General features: G+C 42.1%; 1 protein-coding gene across 3 annotated transcripts in view; it reads left to right on the top strand.

Moving 5' to 3' along the window:
• Window positions 1–23,079, top strand: part of PPP1R26 (protein phosphatase 1 regulatory subunit 26) — a 71,761-nt gene that overhangs the window by 44,800 nt on the left and 3,882 nt on the right. For all 3 annotated transcript variants that reach the window (XM_089684681.1, XM_089684680.1, XM_089684682.1), the window contains 2 exons: window positions 8,715–8,823; window positions 16,892–16,988. In XM_089684681.1, the coding sequence (XP_089540807.1) occupies window positions 8,715–8,823; window positions 16,892–16,957 (175 nt within the window). In that variant the 3' untranslated portion in view covers window positions 16,958–16,988. The remainder of the gene's footprint in view (window positions 1–8,714; window positions 8,824–16,891; window positions 16,989–23,079) is intronic.

The following is a 23,079-nucleotide window of genomic DNA, read 5'->3' as shown; positions in this document are numbered from 1 at the left end:
ACTCTCTTGGCCTCTGAGATTCTGCTCTCCCCTGGTTCTCTTCCTACCTATCGCAGTACTCCTTCAGCGTTACCTATAACTCTGTCTCCTCCTCTCCACTTCCTCTTTCTGTAGGGGTCCTTCAAGGTTCTGTCCTTGGACCCCTTCTCTTCTCCATCTACACTTCCTCCCTTGGTCACTTGATAAACTCCCATGGCTTTAAGTACCATCTGTATGTGGATGACACACAAATCTATTTTTCTACTCCTCACCTCACCCCTTCAGTCGCCTCTTGCATTACTAACCTACTAAGTGATATATCGGCATGGCTGTCACTCCACTTCCTCAAACTCAATCTTTCTAAAACTGAGCTTATACTATTCCCTCCAGCAGTAGATGTAGATGGCCGGATAAATCTTTTGCTGCGGCTGTCATCCAGGTATTCTTTCAGCGCCTCTAGTTCACGTTCAGACAGGAGAAAAATTCAACCAAAAGGAATTTCTGCCCCAGCAAATAGTTCGATGGGACAGTCATAGGATCTGTGAGGTGGCTTTCTTGTTAAAAACATCTATGAATTCATGATATACTTCAGGAACCATCAGGTGAAGTTCATTATCAGAGTCCATACATAGTAGCGTGGAAGTCTGGACTGTATTCCTTGTCAGGCAATGCTCCTTGTCTCCTTGTATTCCTTGTCAGGCAATTGGAAGTCCACTTCCCCTGTGGCCCAGTTGACATGGGGATTATGTGCCTGAAGCCATGGCATTCCCACGATGATAGGGTATAAAGGTGACGAGATGACTTCCAGGCATAACAGTTCTTTGTGGGCAGAGAAGGAAGTGGATACTGGTAGCAATACTGTTTCTTGTGTTACAGTTTCGGATTCAATACTGGATCCATCGGCTAGATAAACAGAGAGTCCTTGAACCTTAGGTTGCAAAGGAAACTGATGTTGTGCTGCGAAGGACTGGTCTATGAAGCGACTGCAGGCCCCAGAGTCAATAATGGCGGATACCAGAAGGACTCTTCCCGGGAGCTGGGAAGAGATAGGAAGAGTTACTTGAGCTGAAGCAAACAGTGCAGATGGTCTGCTGGTGGAAGAGATGGACAGGCACTTACGTAGTTTGGCTGGGCAATTCCGCACATAGTGGCCTGCTTCTCCACAGTAAAGGCACAAATTGTTCAGTTGCCGCCGCTGGTGTTCCTCTGGTGACAGTGACGGGCGCAGAAGGCCCAACTGCATAGGCTGAGGCTCCTCTGATACAGACGTTGCCACAGATGCTGCTGAAGGTGCTGGACTGGCTGAAGATGGTCGCCTAGGTAGCATTCATACAGGACGGGACTGGCCAGCGGATCTCTCCAGGCTTCGCTCTCTGAGCCTCCGGTCGATTTGAATTGACAGGTCAATCAGTCCTCCTAAAGAACTTGGCATCCTCACTCTGGCTAATTCATCTTTCAGGGGTTCAGAGAGTCCCAGGCGAAATTGGTAGCGCAGGGCAGTGTAATTCCAGCTTGTGTCAGAGCTCCAGCATCTAAATTCAGTCATATATTCTTCTACTGCCCTGCGACCTTGCTGGAGAGCATGAAGAGCCACCTCTGCCGAAGCTGAATGTTGAGGATCATCATATAGTTGTGCCATTGTGTCGCAGAAACTCTTTGAGGTAGTCAACTTGGCATCTTCCTTTTCCAAGAGATAATGAGCGCAGGTTTGGGGTTCCCCTTGTAATAGAGAGATTACAAATCCCACTTTGGTAGCTTCCAGTGAGAATGCGCGGGGCTGCAATGCAAACTATAACTGATATGCGTTTCGGAATGCATAAAACTTAGTCCAATCCCCGAAAAATGTCTCTGGAGTGGGAACCCTTGGTGCAGGAGGAAGCATCATAATGGTAGAGGATGCTGGGGCAGCGGTATGAGATGTAGAAGAAGCTGAGGTAGAGCTGGCGGAAGCTGTAGTGGTCAAGGTTGCGGGTGCAGCCAGGGCTTGAAGGTGACTCTCGAGCTGGGTATAACCTTCCTGAAGACTCTTGACAGCCAGAGTTAGTGCAACGATATGCTTGCAGATTTTATCAAGCGGGGAGACCCCTCTTTCAGGTTCCAACATGGCCGTTTGGTACTGTAACGTACCTGGTGGTCGAACCTGAAGTGCAGAGGAAGGCCTCTCTTGCAGCTGTGGCTCAGGGGGCCTGGTAGAGTAACAGGGAGCTATAGGGGCACACTGATTGCTGGAGGAGCCAGAAGTGCTGGTGGGGGACTCCAGAAGAGGAGAATCGGGGCTGCTCTGTGCAAAACCATTACACAGAGCAGGTAAGTATAATGTTTGTTTAACCTCTTGGTGCCGTCCGAACGCAAATGTGTGGTGTCTGGGCCTAGATGCCGAGCGGCCGCACATTTGCAGTCTATTAAAAAAAAACGTGCTGAGAGCACGCGCTCTGCGTGCTTCCAGCACACACGTTTGGTACTCACGGAAAGGGCCCTATCTCCTCTTTCAATCTGGACCTTTCCTGATCATGTGACCGCCATGACAGCGAATCACGGCAGACACATGACCCTAAAACCCCACCCCGCCTCCCGGCTTCCGGAACCCTTAAAGGGCCAGGAGGCGCCAGCGCCAAGGGGTTAAAGAAAAAAAACGTTTACAATCACTTTAAGGGCTCTATGCAGGGAAGTTCAGCATCTTAACCCAGAGAAGCTGGAGGTTGACAGACTAAAGGTAATATACAAATTACAAATACATTTAAAATAAAAGTTTACCACTATTGTGCATTATATTTAAAATTATATCCATGCAATAAAGTTTCAGCCTTTAGCGTTACTTTAATATAAAAGATTTATATCCCGTCTCTATCCTTCATAAAACTTCATGTCTAACTCTCAAATACCCTATATATCTTACTTCTGGGTACATTTATTATTTTATTACTGTCACTGTTTCAAAGTACAAATTAACCCCTTATAATAGTAACTATCTGCAGTTTTTGTACTGTAAAGGGTTCATTTTTATTTTTTTAACCCCATCATGAGAGGGGATAAAAAGCATGCTGTTGCTACTAAATGTCTTATGCTGGTCATACACATATTGATTTTCAGACATGAATATTTGTATGAAAATTCTTTTTTACATTTGATAAATGAACGAATGCCATTTGAAAATTTAACTTGCTTTTAACATTCAATTTTAAAAAGATAGTAATTTCTGAACAAAAACCACATATATTGCCTGAAAATTTGTTTGATCAAGAAAATTTTTCTATTCTGCTCCTTCGAATTTTCCCTTCACTGTGGTTGAAAATAAATGCTGATTTGGCCTTACTAATGGTTAGAAAATTGAACAAATGTTCTTAAAATGAAAATTTTCGAAGGAAAAATTTGTTTCTGTATGGTCAGCTGGGTACACATGGTCCAACTATCGGCCAATTCAGTAGGAACTGGCCGACATGCGGACCATTTGTACAGTTGTCCTTCCAACAGAAGCCGATCTAAGCACTGTTTTTTGTTGAAGGGACATGCTGGAAAACCATTAGTGTGTTCTGGTGGGAGGGAAGTCGCTGCACTAACATTGCTTAGTACAGCCATCTTTGGGTTTTTTTCACTCAGTCCTCTGGGTTGAAAGAAAAAAAACTGAATGTGTTAACCTGCCTATGACAAGGGAGTCTGTCATGCATAATGATATATTACAATCCTGCCTGAAAATCTGCAAAACAGCGTTTTAGGTCTTTTTGAATTTTTTTTTGTTTAAATAAAAATTTTGATCTCAGTCTGATATGTACCAGATTCAACCACTAATAGGAAATACATCTCTTCTGTCTAATATTCTCAGAGTAGATTAGATATATTTTTCCCTAACCATATACAGTATCTCACATAAGTGAGTACACCCCTCACATTTTTGTAAATATTTTATTCTGTCTTTTCATGTGACAACACTGAAGAAATGACACTTTGCTACAATGTAAAGTAGTGAGTGTACAGCTTGTATAACAGTGTAAATTTGCTGTCCCCTCAAAATAACTCAACACACAGCCATTAATGTCTAAACCAATGGCAACAAAAGTGAGTGCACCACTAAGTTAAAGGGTCCAAATTGGGCCCAATTAGTCATTTTCCCTCCCCAGTGTCATGCGACTCCTTAGTGTTGTAAAGTCTCAGGTGTGAATAGAGAGCAGGTGTGTTAAATTTGGTGTTATCGCTCTCACTCATACTGGTCACTGGAAGTTCAACATGGCAAAGAACTCTCTAAGAATCTAAAAAAAAAAATATTCTTGCTCTACATAAAGATGACCTAGGCTATAAGAAGATTGCTAAGACCCTGAAACTGAGCTGCAGCATGTTGGCCAAGACCATACAGCGGTTTAACAGGACAGGTTCAACTCAGAACAGGCCTCACCATGGTCGACCAAAGAAGTTGAGTGCACGTGCTCAGCGTCATATACAGAGGTTATCTTTGGGAAATAGACGTATGAGTGCTGCCAGCATTGCTGCAGAGGTTGAAGGGGTGGGGATCAGCCTGTCAGTGCTCAGACCATACACCGCACACTGCATCAAATTGGTCTGCATGGCTGTCTTCCCAGAAGGAAGCCTCTTCTAAAGATGATGCACAAGAAAGCCGCAAAAAGTTTGCTGAAGACAAGCAGACTAAGGGCATGGATTACTGGAACCATGTCCTGTGGTCTGAGACCAAGATAATCCCTCCACTGGCTTCCGATTGCCCAACGGATCAAATTCAAAATGCTTACACTGACGTACAAAGCTGTCCATAATACTGCCCCAAATTACATCACCGACCTGATATCCAAATACCACCCAACACGTACTCTTCGCTCCTCACAAGACCTCCTACTCTCCAGTTCCCTGGTCTCCTCCTCCAGGACTTCTCCAGGGCATCGCCCATGCTTTTGGAACTCCCTACCCCAATCCATCAGACTATCACCTACTCTCCTCTCCTTTAGGCACACCCTGAAAACCCACCTCTTCAGGGAAGCCTACCCCGCCCCCTGCTAATTGCCAATCTCCTCCACTCTTCCTACCACTCCATCCCCCACAGCTTTTCCTCCTGTACCACTATCCCCTCCCTCCTAGATTGTAAGCTCCAAGGAGCAGGGCCCTCGAACCCTTCATGTATCGCACTGTATTGTTATTGTACTGTCTCATGTATTGTCTACCTTTGTAATGTACAGTGCTGAGCGAACTATTGGCGCTTTATAAATACTGTATAATAATATTTGGTTCAGATGGCGTCAGATGTGTGTGGCGGCAACCAGGTGAGTAGTACAAAGACAAGTGTGTCTTGCCTACAGTCAAGCATGGTGGTGGGAGTGTCATGGTCTGGGGCTGCATAAGTGCTGCAGACACTGGGGAGCTACAGTTCATTGAGGGAACCATGAATGACAACATGTACTATGACATACTGAAGCAGAGCATGTGTCAGAGCCTGGAATCGAACCTGGGCCTTCTGCGGTGGGAGACAGTGTTTCTTCTCGCTGAGCCACCTGGAATGCTGGACAGCTCCCTTGACAATTCTTTGGATGATCCTACCTTTGCCCTGTTTTGTCTTGAACCTTGAACTCCTTGCTCCTCCCATGAACTTCCTATAAAAGTCATGTGTCTGCACTTCCTGGTTGCCAGATTATTGTGCCTTACCAGCCAATATCCTGCTTACTGTTCTTGCTGCCGTCTTCATCTACGTTACCGACCTTTGGCTTGCTACTGACTACGATTCTGCCTCATCCTATCTACTACCATTGGTGACCGACCCTTGGCTTGTGACTGACTCCGCTTCTGTTTGATCCCTGAACTGTTTGATCCGCTTTTGGTTTCCAGCCTACTCATTCCCTGGTGGGGTGATCCTGAGATCTGCGACCTGGCATTCACACGCAGCCAAATCCATCTCCACCATTAGGAGCTCTGGGGAAGACCGGTGGATGCTTAGACCCCGCACCTCAGGTGAGCCTGCGTCATTCCCAGGGTGGGCCGCTGGTGTACCAATCCTGCTGGTTTCAGGTAAGCCTTACAACTGCTGTAGCAACTGGTCTCTGAACCTGACCCAGATCGTGACAGCATGATCCCTTCCCTTCGGAGACTGGGCCGCAGGGCAGTATTCCAACATGATAACGACCCCAAACACACCTCCAAGACGACCACTGCCTTGCTATAAGAAGCAGAGGGTAAAGGTGATGGACTGGCCAAGCATGTCCCCAGACCTAAACCCTATTGAGCATCTGTGGGGCATCCTCAAATGGAAGGTGGAGAAGCGCAAGGTCTTCAACATCCACCAGCTCCATGATGTCATCATGGAGGAGTGGAAGAGGACTCCAGTGGCAACCTGTGAAGCTCTGGTGAACTCCATGCCCAAGAGGGTTAAGGCAGTGCTGGAAAATAATGGTGGCCACACTAGATAATGACACTTTGGGCCCAATTTGGACATTTTCACTTAGGGGTGTACTCACTTTTGTTGCCAGCGGTTTAGACATTAATGGCTGTGTGTTGAGTTATTTTGAAGGGACAGCAAATTTACACTGTTATACAAGCTGTATACTCACTACTTTACATTGTAGCAAAGTGTCATTTCTTCATTGTTGTCACATGAAAGAATAGAATACTGTAATTACAAAAATGTGAGGGGTGTACTCACTTCTGTAAGATACTGTAGTTGGTTATTCATATTTACCACGGCATAGGGATATTCAAGAATTCGTTCTTTTTTTTCAATTTTACATATTAAATAAGTTATACCCCACACTTTTTTTAGGTTATTATCTCACAAACTATGGTATATATTATACTGTGTATTTGAAAATGGATCAATCCTGATGTACTGATGGCCAATCTAATTTATTGAGGCCTTAAAATGCCAGTATAAATACCCCACAAATGAGTGGAGACAGTTTTTTGAAGTTGTCATTTTTTGTCACAGTTTTTTGGAAAGTTAAAAAATTAAATACATTTTTTTTTACATACTGTCACCAGTGAAGTATATTGTCATCATATGATTGGTATAGTGGTGATCGGGGATACTGACTGGTGACAGTATGTAAAAGAAAAAAAAAACCTTTATTATTTTTATTTAGGTTTTTAAACATTTTCCTTTTTTTGGGTTAATATTCGTGAACAGCTTCTTTATGATTGTGATCTGTGATTGGCTAAAGCTAATCACATTGTTCAGGTAGCCAAGTACCATGTTATTGCTGTGGGCCAATCACAGATCACAACTGTAAGCAAGCCGTTCATATATTTTGTTTTAAGAATGTTCGTTTGATTTTCAAGTCATTGTTGGGTTCAAATTGATATTTGTTTTCAACTATTATATGAATGAACTTGTGAGCCACTGGAGTCAACAATCAATGTATTAGGTTGGTGGAATTTTTGCTCACCCTCATAGGAAGTGTGCTAAATGAAAAATAAATTGAATAATTACCGCGCTCTAATACTGCCGTACCATTAAAAAGTGAATAAAAAAATATATAACTCTTAATTAATATGTGGTGTGAAAGTGTCAACTTATAAACTGCATCACCAAAAAAATTAATCAAAGTGTATTCCCACAATATATCATTATAAATAAACAGTGTCAAATAAATAAAAATAAAAAACATTTTTTTTTTTTTAAATACAAATATAATGTTGATGCTGCAATATAAATACCTAATTAAAAATAAATTCATAAAGTCCAGTGTGCAAATAGTGCAAAAATAATGATATAAAGTTCAGCAAGAAAAATTGTGATGGTAATATACTCTCCTTTCAAGCTGCTTCTAATTATATAGCCGGAATCATAGGGCTTCTCTTCTAAGCCTGTGTAGGTGTCAGGATCACTCCTTCCTAGAACCTCTCCTCACTCCAATGCTCAGTGTATCCTCATATGATCCATATAGAAAAAAGAAATGGAAATCTGGTGCCTTATCCAAGGTGTATAAAAGCCAACTTTAATATACTCCCATATTGCACTCACATTTTTCAAATATTAAACAAGCCTGTTATACAAATAAACCTCAGACTGTGGTGAAGATCAGCCTCGTAGGACTGTTATCACTCCGTCAGTACTCGTCGTGATAGTAGTCCGATGCGTGGTGACGTCACTGCCCCTACAGTTTTCAACTGTAGCGACAGCAAAATTCAGTGGAGCAGGATGGAAAAAATTGTTTTCACTTGAACTAAGCAACAGTGTATGTGGTTAAATAGATACTAAACGTCAAGATTTAAAATTGCTCACATCTGTGAAATGGTGCCAAACTACGGTTCCTAAAGTTTTCCATAGGCGATGCTCTAAAAACCTTTACAGGTTATTGTTTTAGATTTAAACGTGAGCTCTGGTGCTAGGATTATTGCTGTCACTCTGACATTCATGGCAATACCTCACATGTGTGTTAAAGCACACAATTTACATATGCATATGAAACCTAGTTGAACAAGCCCCTTTTGATAGCTTTGGGCAGGTGACAGGTACTCTTTATTGAGACATCAGTGGTCTATAGGACCCCTGACATCTCCCCTACTTTTTAAAGCATCTGATCAAATACGGGTTGGTTTCCCAGATGTTTGATTACTTGATTGTCACTATAGCATGAGACTGACACTTATTTGGACACTGCTTTGTTTGCAAGATTTTGAAATCAATGTTTTGTAAATAAGAAAATAGTTAAAATGTATATCTACTATTACCTTCTATTCAGTCTTTCTGGGTCTGAGGGTCCTAATGTACTTTTCAGCCCTGTAACTTGCTGCTTTGTTCTTTGTAGTTGCAGGTCACCCATTGATCCGGGTTGGAAAGTGGAACCTTATATTATTCTGTCCCCAGAGGAAATTTGTAGAAATGCCAGGAGAACTCTTTGTAAGAGGACGTCTCAGGTACTTTCCGGGCTGTGATAGTCATGTCTCTTCACCTCCTTTTGGGCTAACAAATACTTTTTTTGTTACTCATAGCAAATCAGTTCCCAAATATTTTTATTTCCAATTCAGGTTTAGAAATAAAATAATGCACACATGAGAACTCATCCATAACAGTTTTGCTGGAGTGTTCGAGAACATTCACTTGCCTTGTATGTTACTCTACCAGCTGGATCAGCAAGGCATTGCTGCTGAAAATGCTGCATGATGTAAGTTGTCAGCAAGAAAGTGACTTTTCATTCATCCAACACTGAGGGGTTAGTACATGTAAGCGACTATTTCCTCTTCCTAATGTGTCCTTCATAGTGATCCTGTTGCTGGAGAATGGCAAGTGTGACAAGGACCTAACAATGCAGATTGAATTGCTGTGGCAAGATATTTTAACTGTAGTAAAATGATCATATATAAAGCCTGGCATAGATGGATTGAATTTCAGCGGTTCAGCAAGGACTGGCAGAGATCCTATCCATCTATGGGCAGGCTGGTTGTACCCAGGTCGATCCATTGATCGACTTGGGTACAATTAGCCCGTCAGATTTTTTACATGCGATTACTGCCGGTGGCTATATACACTAGCAGTAATCATTGTGTTCCTCTGGCCCGGAAGGCTGCATGCCAGGAGAACACAATAGTGCTGTGGGACAGAACTGACTGTGTTGATGGGGAATCGAACGATTTTCTTTCCTGCAACCCGTAGTCATGTATGGCCTGCTTTAGAACCATGTTCTGAATCTGCCACTCAGAGTTATGAAAAAATACCCATTTATTTTAACCGCTTCCAGACCGCCCTATAGCAGAAAAACTGCTACGGGGCGGCACGGGAACGCAAAATCACATGTATATACGTGATTTTGCATTTCCGGATAGGGGGCGAACGCTCCTCCCGTGCCACCTTTTGCAGCCGCGGCTGTCAATCACCGGGTCCCGGCCAGTGATTACCTGCCGGCGCCTGGTGCTTACCAACAATCACCAACAGAGAGGAGGGCTGCTCTGTTTACTAACAGCCATCCTCCCTGTTGGCTTGGGCACACTGTTTTGGAAGGCTGTGCACAGCCATCCAGAGCAGTGCACTTACAGTGAAGCATACACCCCCGCCCCCTAGTAAAACACTCCCAGCACACAGTTAACCCTGTGATCGCCCCTCATGTTAACCCCTTCCTGTCCAGTGCCATTAGTAGAGTGTCAGTGCTTTTTTTTTTTTTAGTGTCAGTGACACCAAGTTCCCCCCAGTGTCAGAATGCCCACTATAAGTCGTTGATCGCCGCCATTATTAGTAAAAAAAAATTCCAATATCTATACTGCCATTTGTAAACTCTATAACTTTAACGTAAACCAATTCATTTACACGTATTGGGATATTTTTTAGCAAAGACATGGAGCAGAATACATTTTAGCCTAAATTTATGCCGAAATTTGATTTTTAAAATTTTTTTTACTGGGCATGTTTAACCGCTTCCGCACCACCCTATAGTAGAAATACTGCTACAGGGTGGCATGGGTGCTCAAAATCACATATATTTATAAGTGACTCGCGCTCCCGTGGTTTTCGTGCCCCTCCCAGATAGCGTCAGATTATCCGTCAGTACACCAGTAATCACATTTAACCCCTTGATTGCCAGGAACATGCTCACATGCACAATAAACCTCCAATGCTTGTATAGTGTCTGAACGGATCAGTATCTTTGATTAGATCAGCACTATACCAGCGTTCACATTAGTGTCTCCAAAAACGCAACGTTAGCAGGATCAGCCCCGGCTCCGGCCAGCACCTGCATTTAGCCCCTATGCTTACCCCTCCCCTTCTCCCCCAGCAAGTGCAGTGTCAGTAGGTCACTGTCACTTGATACATTGCACACAAAACCGCAGTGTTCGCAAAATCAGGCCTGATCTCTGCTAGCACTTGCCGGTAACTTGTGATGACTCATATGCAGCAGAGTGCCAGTACTAGTGCTACTCTACCTTTTGGTGAACTGGCGAGCACCAGCGGCCTAGTACATCTTGGTCTTTCACATACCAGCACTGCAGTATCACTTGGTGATGTGGCGATTCCCATAAGTGCAGTACAAGCTGGTGCGGTGGCGAGAACAAGTAGTGTCCCGCAGCAACCAAGAATTTGCACACAGGCCCGTAGAGCCCCTAGTATCCATCTGGATGTGCTTGCAAATTTCAATTGGCAGCCCACAAATTCTGCAGCACCCGTACTTCCCCCATTCTCTGCCCAACCCGGAATTCAAGTGGAAACCGCAAATTTAACAACTCCCCTTGATTTTTTGGAGCGTTTTTTCACGGAAGATCTGTATGCATTGATTGTGGACCACGCAATTTATATGCAAAACCGTTTATCGCCGCCAACCCAAATTCAGACCTTGCCAGACCTTTCGCTTGGAAACTCATTATGGTTTCCGAATTTAAAGTTTTTTTGGGCCTAACCCTCAATATGGACATTACTAAAAAAAAATGAATTGCAGTTGTATTGGTCCACAGACCCAATTCATCATATGCCCGTGTTCTCTGCTGCCATGGCCAGGCATAGATATGAGAGTATAATGTGTTTTATGCATTTCAACGACAATATACTCTGTCGTCCTCGGGTGACCCTGAATTTGACCGGCTGCACAAAATTCGGCCCCTCGTAAATCACATTAACCAAAAATTTGCTGATGTCTATACTCCCCAGCAAAACATCTGCTTTGATGAGTCCCTCATTCATTTTTCTGGCCGCCTTGCATTCAAACAATTTCTCCCCAGCAAACGTGCCAGATATGGGGTCAAGATGTGTAATACCTGTGAGAGGGCAACAGGCTATACATATAAGTTTTGTATTTACAAGGGAAAAGATAGTTATGCGGAGCCCCCCAGATGCCCAGACTACATGGGGAGCAGTGGCAAGATAGTTTGGGACTTGGTGTCGTCCTTTTTTCATATTGGGTACCACTTATACGTGGACAATTTTTATTCAAGTGTACCACTATTTAGACTTTTGTACAATCTTGGAATTGGCGCATATGACACTGTACGACCTAATCGCCAGGACTTCCCCCAATGGATTGCAAATAACCGTCTTAGAAAGGGGGGAAAGGCCTGCTTGAGAAATGAGAATGCCATTCAGCTGCAGCACCGACTTGTTTATTCTGACAGCAACAGGGTCTTGCTCTCAGAATATACATAAGTAGGTGTGTGCGGTGATGTTGGATGAGATTTGTCATCCGCAGTTAAAAAAAAGAGCATATATGCCGAAGCATGGGGGCCTGGGGTGGCCAGTGGGTGGATGGCCCCTATGCTTCGGCATATATATTTTATAATATTTTTGGGCACAATTCATGATATTCTAAGGGTGGGCATACCACACACTTTTTCTGGCAGAGATTTCTTCTCTTTTTTTTTCATTCAGCCCACAGAAGAAAACAGCATATACACCCAACAAGGACCAGCGACATACTGGTACATCACTGGACTTTGAGTGATTATACCAAGATGATTCATGTAAAAGCAATCCTAGTGGCTAATTAGCTGCAGGATTGCTTTTACAAGCAGCTGAAGATGCCCCCCACTCCATCCGCCCACCACCCCGCTGGCTTCCACGGCCTTCTCGGGCAGTCCTGTGCCATCGGGGGAACCTGAGAATGCAGCCGGTGTTTCTGCCAGCTGACCATACAGCTGATTGGAGACCAGAATAGTGCCAATCATCTCTATAGTCTGAGAAACTGGAAGCTTCGGGCATTTCATCATTTCAGTTTCACAGGACATAAACAGTGCCATTTGTAAATTGGGAAAGCATCTGATTACACCAATCTTGGTGAGATTAGATAATGTATGAGCAGAGGAGATATCTAGAGTCTGATAGACCCCAGATTTCTCAAAAAAAATATACCGTTTTTTTCGCTCCATAAGACGCACCTGACCATAAGGCGCACCTAGGTTTTAGAGGCAGAAAACAGGAAAAAAAAATTCTGAACTAATGGACTGCAGACATAGTACAGGAGATGACCAGAGACTGCGGACACAGTACAGGAGATGACCAGAGACTGCGGACACAGTACAGGAGATGACCAGAGACTGCGGACACAGTACAGGAGATGACCAGAGACTGCGGACACAGTACAGGAGATGACCAGAGACTGCGGACACAGTACAGGAGATGACCAGAGACTGCGGACACAGTACAGGAGATGACCAGAGACTGCGGACACAGTACAGGAGATCAATCAAAAAGCTCCTATACAACCACAACCACAAAACACTACCTCCTCCCTAGGAAGTGAATAAACTAATAAATGTACTTTTTGTGATAAACTTACCAATAATCCCAATCTATCTCAAAATTTCAATAAACCCACATAATCCAAAAGGTGATAATCAAATCTGAATTAAAATGAATTATGAATTGAATGAATTAAAATAATAATAAGTCTCCCTCTAATATATATTCAAAATCATCAAATATACCAATCAAAATTACAAAAATAAAATAAAATAAAATGTATATAAAAGTGTCCAAATCACCAAAAAATTAATAATAATAATAAGTGTCCAAATCGCCAAAAAGGTATGTAATATAAATAAATAAATGTCCAAAAATCCCAAGAAAAACAAAAATGTTCTTTATGTGTTCAGTGAAGCAAGACGATACTCCAAAAATGCCTTGTTATCCTCAAAAGTAAAAAGAAAAATATATCATAGTGTAATATCCTCAAACATATATATATGCTTCACACTGTGCAAAACTCAAATCACACCAAAAAATAGTGAAAAATCAATAAATCAAAATAAACGTGAGAACTCGTGATCACTCCAATCTCAGGTGAATAGTGATACTAGGTACCAATATCCTATATACTCCAGCCAAAGTAGATGCTAAATACCATTACCCTCTTATGGTATATTCAGGCATATACTGTTAGATAGGAAAGCCAATCCTCCATCACTCTTATCCCGGGGTATTCCTCATATGGGCAAAGAGAAGGCTCAATCAGGCAGATTTCATAAAAAGATATAAATTTATTCCACACTTACATGTAAAAATCACTTTATCCAGCTCTCTGTACTGCACATTTCAATCTCTGGTTGAAAAAACGATTGTTTCCAACCGACAAAATGGCCGCGGCGACACTTCCGGTTAGCGTGCGTGCGTGATGACGTCACTCCCCTTAGGGAGATTGAAATGTGCAGTACAGAGAGCTGGATAAAGTGATTTTTACATGTAAGTGTGGAATAAATTTATATCTTTTTATGAAATCTGCCTGATTGAGCCTTCTCTTTGCCCATATGAGGAATACCCCGGGATAAGAGTGATGGAGGATTGGCTTTCCTATCTAACAGTATATGCCTGAATATACCATAAGAGGGTAATGGTATTTAGCATCTACTTTGGCTGGAGTATATAGGATATTGGTACCTAGTATCACTATTCACCTGAGATTGGAGTGATCACGAGTTCTCACGTTTATTTTGATTTATTGATTTTTCACTATTTTTTGGTGTGATTTGAGTTTTGCACAGTGTGAAGCATATATATATGTTTGAGGATATTACACTATGATATATTTTTCTTTTTACTTTTGAGGATAACAAGGCATTTTTGGAGTATCGTCTTGCTTCACTGAACACATAAAGAACATTTTTGTTTTTCTTGGGATTTTTGGACATTTATTTATTTATATTACATACCTTTTTGGCGATTTGGACACTTATTATTATTATTATTATTAATTTTTTGGTGATTTGGACACTTTTATATACATTTTATTTTATTTTATTTTTGTAATTTTGATTGGTATATTTGATGATTTTGAATATATATTAGAGGGAGACTTATTATTATTTTAATTCAGATTTGATTATCACCTTTTGGATTATGTGGGTTTATTGAAATTTTGAGATAGATTGGGATTATTGGTAAGTTTATCACAAAAAGTACATTTATTAACAGTACAGGAGATGACTGCTGACCTTTGGGGAGGGGGGGGAGCGGGTACCTGAATTTGACAGATACCCGCTCCCACTTCCGCGGAGTTGTTCTTTCATCTTACCTGTTCCTCTATCCAGCCGTGCGCTGTCTTCCTGGCTTCTGTAATGGCGCTCGGCATGACAGCCGGGTGCCCAGTGCGCATGAGCGAGAAGCACTTGCGCTTTGTGATTGGTCCGGCGGCTTCTGGGATCTGTCATGTGTCCCAGGTGCCGCCTTACCATTCACAAAAAGCACCGCTTCTTGCGCATGCGCACTTGGCACCCGGCTGTCATGCCCACGCTACAGAAGCCGGGAAGACCGCGCCGCTGGATAGAGGAACGGGTAAGATGAAAGAACAACTCCACGGAAGTGGGAGCGGGTACCTGTCAAATTCAGGTACCCGCTCCCCCTCCCTCCCCAAAGGTCAGCAGTCATCTCTATAAGGTCCCGCTGTACAGCTGAGCGGCCGGCCCGGTATTCTGACACGGCGGCAGTGGAAATCCTGGACCGGCCGCTCCATATTCGCTCCATAAGACGCACTGACATTTTCCCCCCTTTTTTGGGGGGAAAAAAGTGTGTCTTATGGAGCGAAAAATACGGTATACATTAAATAAATTTTTTTTCACATACTGTCACCTGACAGTTGTTTTGTGTTTCTTCCATTTGCGAATGATTGCACCAACTGTTGTCACCTTCTCACCAAGCTGCTTGGCAATAGTTTGGTAGCCCAGTCCAGCCTTGTGTAGGTCTACAATCTTATCCCTGTCATCCTTGGACAGCTCTTTGGTGTTTGCCATGGTGGAGAGTTTGGAATCTGATTGTTTGATTGTTCCTGTGGACAGGTGTCTTTAATACATGTAACAAAATGAGATTAGCAGCACTCCCTTTAAGAGACTGCTTCTAAGCTTGTTACCTGTATGAAAGACACCTGGTAGCCAGAAATCCTGCTGAATGATAGGGGATCAAATACGTATTTCCCTCATGAACATGCAAATCAGTTCATAATTTGTTAGACATGCATTTCTTTTGAATTTTTTCTTGCTATTCTGTCTCTCAGTGTTACAATACACTTACTATTCGATTTTTAGACTGATCATTTCTTTGTGAGTGGGCAAACATTCAAAATCAGCTAATATACCTATAACGATTTATCTATTACACTCTTTGTACCTGCTGGTTTGCTATACACCTTTGATATAAAGATATACCTCACCTCGATTTGTACTACAATTCAAACCCGTAGCCCGTCTGCGAAACAGAAGGCTGCATATTGTATCTATGTTCGGACTGTAATCCATATTTGTATGTACATTGATCTGCCTTAACTTTTCCAATAAAATTATTTTTGGAAAAAAAAAAAAAATCAGCAGGGGATCTAATACTTATTTCCTTCACTGTACTATACTAAATACTGTACTATTATATCAACATTGTGTTTGAAAATAACTATTACCTCTATGTTAGCAATATATAGTGCCTTGTAAAAGTGTTCACCTACTAGCTTTTAGCCTGATCGGCTACTCCACCCTTTGTCCCACTCCCATTCTCAGGCCCATGGATTTTCAAAGGTTTTCAGGTATGCTGGGTGTTTATCTGTTGACTTGTTTTTGTATATCTATGGACTTGTTTTTTTTTTTTTTGCATAGTCAGTATGGCAGTGATTGTATATGGGCATGTTTCTTCAGCATCAGCACAGTATTGACTGATTTTAGAGGGGGGCACAGTTCACGGAGTGCGTTGTCTTTTCAGCGCAATTCTGCAGCGTAAGGGGTGTCAGTTTTTTGTTCCATGGTTTAAAACCAGGTCTAAAAAACAACTGTTATTAAGGTCATTAGAAAAACAGACAGGGGAGTGGAAATAAATTAATCAGTGAAGCTAATCAGATTGCCTGGTAGTATTCCTTTAAATTTCTTGTTTTTCTCTGCCCGCTTTAGATGTTGGTATACAGTAGTAAAATGCTGTAGCTGGAAAACCCTTGTGACTCGTTAGCCAGACATGTACAGGAAAGAATTACACCTGTGACAGTTGTGTGCACGGTCCACTGGGTGTGTTATTACAGATTTGAATATTTTCTATTGTTAGGATAAGAAAGCGGATTCCATATACAGGAAGACTGCAGAGCTGCTGATGAAGAAACTGCGATTCTAGATTATGCTGTAGGGACAGAAGCTACCTTCAGGTAGGTGAGATTATAAGCAGTCTTTGCAACACTGAGGAATGCCAGTATAGACAGCTTATTTTTCAGTACTGCTTAAATATCTTTAATCTATATATCTATATAATATATAAATGCAAGCAGGCATAATTTTTCTTTCACTTCCACAGACATACGGTTTAGTACGCCCTGTGTGAATGAGGCCTACCCTTCATTGTTATTTTGTACATTCATAATCTACTGCTTGCATCATGTTTACTGGATTGACTTTAAAGTGTTACTAAACCCACAACAGTAAAATCAGTCTGTATATGCAGTAAAGCATTCTTGTTATACTCATTGTGGAACCTAACGGGTTAATTCTCTGCATTGTATAAAAACGCTGTTTGATCCTGACTTCTCTGATCCTCCCCTTCTTCCAGTTTATCCCTCTTATCTCCTGATAAGACATATCGTGTGGAGTCACTCTGCACTTGCTCAGTTTGGTGTGTATTACTAGAGAGGTTTTTTTTTTCTTGTAAGAGTGCTTATGATCAGCACAGGGCCAGTCAGCACTGTCCAGGCATAGGTCAGAGATTCTGTATCTTCCTAGAGCAGAATGAAATCCCCTCCTACTAGCTTTAAAATGTGCTTGGCTTGACACTGATAGAAGTCATAAGACTGCTATATACTGCTGATGAGAAAAGGTATTTAGCAGTTTCTATTTACTAAAATAATTGCGTTTCCATGTTGTGTGTCCTATGGGAGACCAGATATAGTGAATGCAGAGTCCTGGGTTTAGTAACACTTTAATGATTTATCGCAATCATTTTTTAGCAGTATTTACCTCACATATTTACCAAATGTGCAGTATTTATCTCATTAATTATTTTATTTTGATGCATTGACTTTTGCATGCGATAGGTCTAAAAAACACAAATATAGCATTTGAACATTGTTATTGAACTGACCCCATAGTGCCATAAGCACTTCTGTGACAACTAGGTCATATTGCTGCAGGAGATATGGTAAACAAGAAAGCTGTTAACCATGCTTCAGTTTCTTGCTAGTTAGTATCTTGGGAGAATGGACATCTTTTTCTCCTTAGAGAAAAGCGAACCAGTTTTCCTTGACTCTTCTTTTTTACCACAATTTCTTCTTTCAGAGCTTTTTCTAGGTCTAGGGCTGTGATACACCCACTGGTGTAATCCTGTTCCTAAAGACTCCCTTAGGGGTGTGCCTACCTAAAGGGCTAAAGACTGCCTGGAATGTGATTGTCACTTTCCAGTACTAGCTTGCTGTGTTTCAGGGCACTCTCCAGACCGCCACTGTATCTAATTCCTGTAGGTTTATTTCCGTTTTAATGGGGCCTGGCATGCGTTCATTTCTCCTGCCGTTCCACACTAGGGGTTAAGCTTGGAAACTCTTTCTTTAGAGCAATTTTTTTTACAGGGCTGCAGCTGTTTTAACATTTGTTGCATGCTGTCTGTTATTGCACTGCCCAGTTCTATCCTGTGGCTGCCAGGCACATGACTGTGGAATGTAAAATGACCAGCATCAGAATTATCTAAGGTTACCAGTCTGGGCTCCCTTTAAAGTCCCTGATCCTTTCAAAACCTTCCCATTACTGCAACTTGTTTTGTATGGTGACTAGTCTACTCCTGAAAAGCCTTTTTCTCTCCTTCCAAGCATTTTGCTGGCCAATACCCTACTGAGGAGGCACTAATTAAAAGGTGGGCTGTTTCCACTGTTGATCCTGCTGTTGCATGCCTTAACAAATAATTGACCATTCCTGTTGAGGACATTCCAGTGTGTCACTAGACGCTAGGAAACCATACACACACACACACACACACACACACACACATAAACACACAAATTTCTGTCTTGTAGTTCACAATCTGCATGGAATCTGTCAACGCACAATGCAATTGCATACAGATTAACAAGAAGCTTAGACCAAGCACACATACACTACATTGCAACAATCTCTTGGGAAATTAGTCCTAGCTTAGTACACAGAAGCCACTTATTATTTTAAAATGTAATATTCCAAAGGTGAGCAGTGCATATAATATGTACAAAGAGGAAAAATACAAAACGACATACAGATTATGGCTATTGGGATAAAAGCAGAAATAAAGTTTTACAGTTCTGGCAGTATTGTTTATCCTGCTGACGAGCACAATGAGGTCCACCAATTCACCTTGTTTATAACGGGCTACATATGAATCGCCCCATCCATACCTCATGCTCCTCAGTTTATTTAGATATGGATGTAGGCTGAACTTGGCCAAACAACCCTAAGGGTGTTCCCTCCTCAGCCCTGAGGATAGTTCTGCCTTCTCAAATGGCCAGGGTTTAAATGGACCAACCAGTTCTGACAGTTGGATCGGGGATAGGATTTCTGACACTGGCTCATCTTTCCAATTGCAACAAATCCAGTCACTGCATGGCTATCATGATCAGGCTCCATACAACCTGTCACTATCAGGTGTCAGGCTCTAAGACTAGTAGCTAAGAGTAGTAACAGATGGCGCAGGTTCACCCGTGGTGTGGAGTCTAAGTACTAACCAGTGTTCACCTGAGCTCCTGATGGGAGAGACGGATTATGCTGTTAGCACCAGGTCGTGGTTCTCAGGATTGCACCCCCAGCGGGGGTCCAGAAGCGTAGTCGAGGAACAAGCCAAGGATTGATAACAAGCGAGCAAAATATGGTCAGCAGCAGAGAAGACGAATGAGATACTGGCTGAAGAGAGCACAATAATCTGGCAAAAAGGAACTGCAGAGACATAGCTTAAATCAGGAAGTTCATAGGAAGAGCAAAGAGCTCAAGGTTCAAGACAAACATGGTCATGGCAAGATCATTCAAGTAATTGTCCAGGGAGCTGTCTCGCATTCCCTGCTTTAAGGGGTTTCTTCACCGCGACATGCGGGCTATATAACCACCTTAATTTTGATGTAGAAATGCAAAATGCTGGATCCACCGTGCCTTGTAATAAATGCAGGGTGCCATGCACCTTTATATAATAAGACAGGCTGTCCCCATCCTGTAACAAATAGGTGACATATGGACAGTCAGTAAATATGTTCCTTGTAGTGAATATGTAATGGCGAACTTGCGCCTTATTTCCGATTATCTGTGCAGCAGTTCACTCACCATCCAAGCCATAGATGATACTCTTGCAGAGTTTCCCTCGTCTGAAAGACCAAGCGCAGTCCCGGAGGCAGCCGCCACCATCGGGACTGTTATTCAGTGGGCTCCTCTCCCGCCTTGGCGCTTGTACAGCCTTGCACTGCTCTTGGCCAGCGTGTATGGCTGACTTCCCTGATGGTCAGCGTGTATGGCGCCAATGCGTGCGGCCGGAAGTGACGTATCTGACGTATGACGTCAACGTGTTTCGCTGATGGGCGTATCTCACTCGGCTTCGTCAGGACCAATGTGAACCAAGGTATTTACCTAATTGTCTACATGCGTATTGTGAAATGAAGCATAATTTTTGGAATTACTACTAGTATCGCATTCTGTCCAAGATGTAACCACTTTTTTGTGAATCTCTTTTCACGTTCCCCTCTTTTTGATCTATGAATAATCAGCCTGTGTCCTGTCCAAGATTATGAAATTTACAGGTAGGCCAAACTTTTTACTAAGAGATGATGTAGTATGCAGTCTTTGTTTTATTGGGTTTGTACATACAAATTACCCTGTGCTGACAGGGTCACTTTTATTCATAGCCTCGCAGTCTTTCTTGCTGCCGGTTTGGATGCCATTGACTGGTCCTCTGAAGCTGCTTTTCTTTGAGTCTTTAGCCATCTTGTCACCACTCCTCTCCCCAGAGTCTTCATGTACATGCACAGCAGCCACTGCTTTTTCTGCGTTGTGTGTGATGATGTAGAAGTGCACACTTAAATTCTGATGCTGGAGACTGGAATAAAGGGCTGTGCAGGACTGCGGATTAAGGTATATAGTCTTTGTATTACATTATCTCCAAGTAAAACAAACATTCTCTGCATTAGTTGGAAGGGGAGGGGGTCATTCATATTTAGGTCATATATGCCTAGAGGTAGGCTTTAAGTATGTTTTAAGTTTCTTAGAGGCTACAACTCCTTTAACATTTTGTTGTCCATGATGGAGTTTATCCTTTATTCCTCTGAATCTAGCATTCATGTTAAGATTACAAATCCCTTTCAAAACAGCGGATGAAACTGAGTTATATTATATTTAGGGCTCTAAACTCTGCTTTGCCTTAGCTCATCTGCCCTAACACAGCTACCCCATGGTGATCTGCGAGTTACGAGTTGATATTATTACTTTAGCGGCCGACTTTTAGATTACTCAAAACAGTTTATTTTTATTTAATTTTTCTGTGCAGTTCCCATCTGTCTGCCAGTGGGTCATGTGACAGTACCTGCCATCTGATGACAGCTGTGAACTGAGGCTTATGGGAAGACAGCGCGGCTAGGGTCTGGAAAACATTATGGATACAACTCTCCCGTAGGTTTCACCACTTCCCTATTCTTGTCAAAAAAAAGTTTTGGTTGATGTTGGCATTTCCTTGCATCCTCTCTGTTGGTGATGGGAGCGATGTTTGTCATAAGATACCATTCTTGAAAGCATCATTAGCCCTTTACATCATTCTTTGGACAGGGAGATAAAACATGCCCACTGAAATGCCTCTATTCATGAGCTTTTTATCTCCAACTCCTTTAACTTACTTACTGTTTCTGAAATCTGGCTTCAGGACTCTGACTTCCTCTCCAGCTATTCCTCCCTCTGCTGGACTTACTCACCCAGACCCAATGGGCAACAGGGAGGTTGAGCTGAAATCCTTTTATTCCCACAAAGGACTTCTCAGGTTCTTCCTACACTTCCCTCTATCCATCTCCTATTTTAAAGCTTAGTGCATTTCTTTTTTTCTCCAGTTCCTCCAAGGATTGCTGTAATTTAATCGGCTTCCTGGACTAGTATCATACTTCCTTGATGGTTTGTTTGTCTGGCTCTACCCTGTTGTCTCCACTCTGAAATACTCACTATAATTCTTGGTAGGGATGCACTGAAATTTCTGTGGCAGAAAAGTTTCAGCTGAAAACACCTCTATCGGCCATTGGCTGATATGAAAATAAGCACAGATACAGGTGCTGAAAATAACTGCCTGCCACCTGCTGCCGCCCAGTAGTTCTCAGCCTTGCCTAAGAAACCCCCGAACGATCCCAGCACTGGGCATAGAGATAAGGAAACTTGTAAACAAGGCCTTTTTTTTTTTTTTTTTCTTTAAAGCGCTAGATCAATGCTTTTTGTAATCTAATGCTTTTCTTTGTAGAGGAGAGATGTGGGGTCTTATTGACCCCATATCTCTCAATAAAGAGGAACTGTCACTAATTATTTCTATCACAAGGGATGCATGCATTCCTTGTGATAGGAATAAAAGTGATTAAAATTTATTTCTAAAGAAACTAACAAAAAAAAAAAAATACATTAAAATAAAAAGTGCCCCCGTCCCCCCATGCTCGCACGTAGTGGTGAACGCATTTATAGGCCATGCCCACATATGGAAACAGCGTTCAAACCACACATGTGAGGTATCGCCACCAACATCAGAGCAAGAGCAATAATTCTAGCACTAGACCTCCTCTGTAACTTTACACTTGTAACCTGTAGAAATTTTTAAAGCATCACCTATGGAGATTATTAAGTACCGTAATTTGATGCCATTCCATGAACAATTTTAAAGCATGACATGTTGGGTATCTGTTTACTCAGCGTAACATCATCTTTTTATATTTTCCAAAAGAAATTGGGGTATATGTTGTGGGGTTTTTTTAATCATTAAAGTGTATTTTTTAAATTGTATTTGAAAAATAAATACATTTTTAAAAACTGTCCATTTCAGTTTTGGTTTTCGGCCAAGTGTATCCTGAATTTTCGGTTTCAGCACCAGGATTTTTATTTTGGTGCACCACTAATTCCTGGTGACTTTAACATCTCTATTATTGTTAACACACCCCAGCCACCTTCAACTTCTCTGCATAACCCTTTGACCTAATACAATGGATATACACTCCTATTAACCCTGATGATAACACCTTTGCCCTTAAATCTCTCATCTCTGCACTTCTTGCAACCTCTCCCTTTTTC

The sequence above is a fragment of the Staurois parvus genome, unplaced genomic scaffold (assembly GCF_062004578.1).
Source record: "Staurois parvus isolate SC_StPar_1 unplaced genomic scaffold, SC_StPar_1.0 ptg000352l, whole genome shotgun sequence".
In the NCBI taxonomy this organism is placed as follows: Eukaryota; Metazoa; Chordata; class Amphibia; order Anura; family Ranidae; genus Staurois; species Staurois parvus.
Note: the sequence above shows the minus strand (reverse complement) of the source record. Positions and strands in the feature narration are given on the sequence as shown.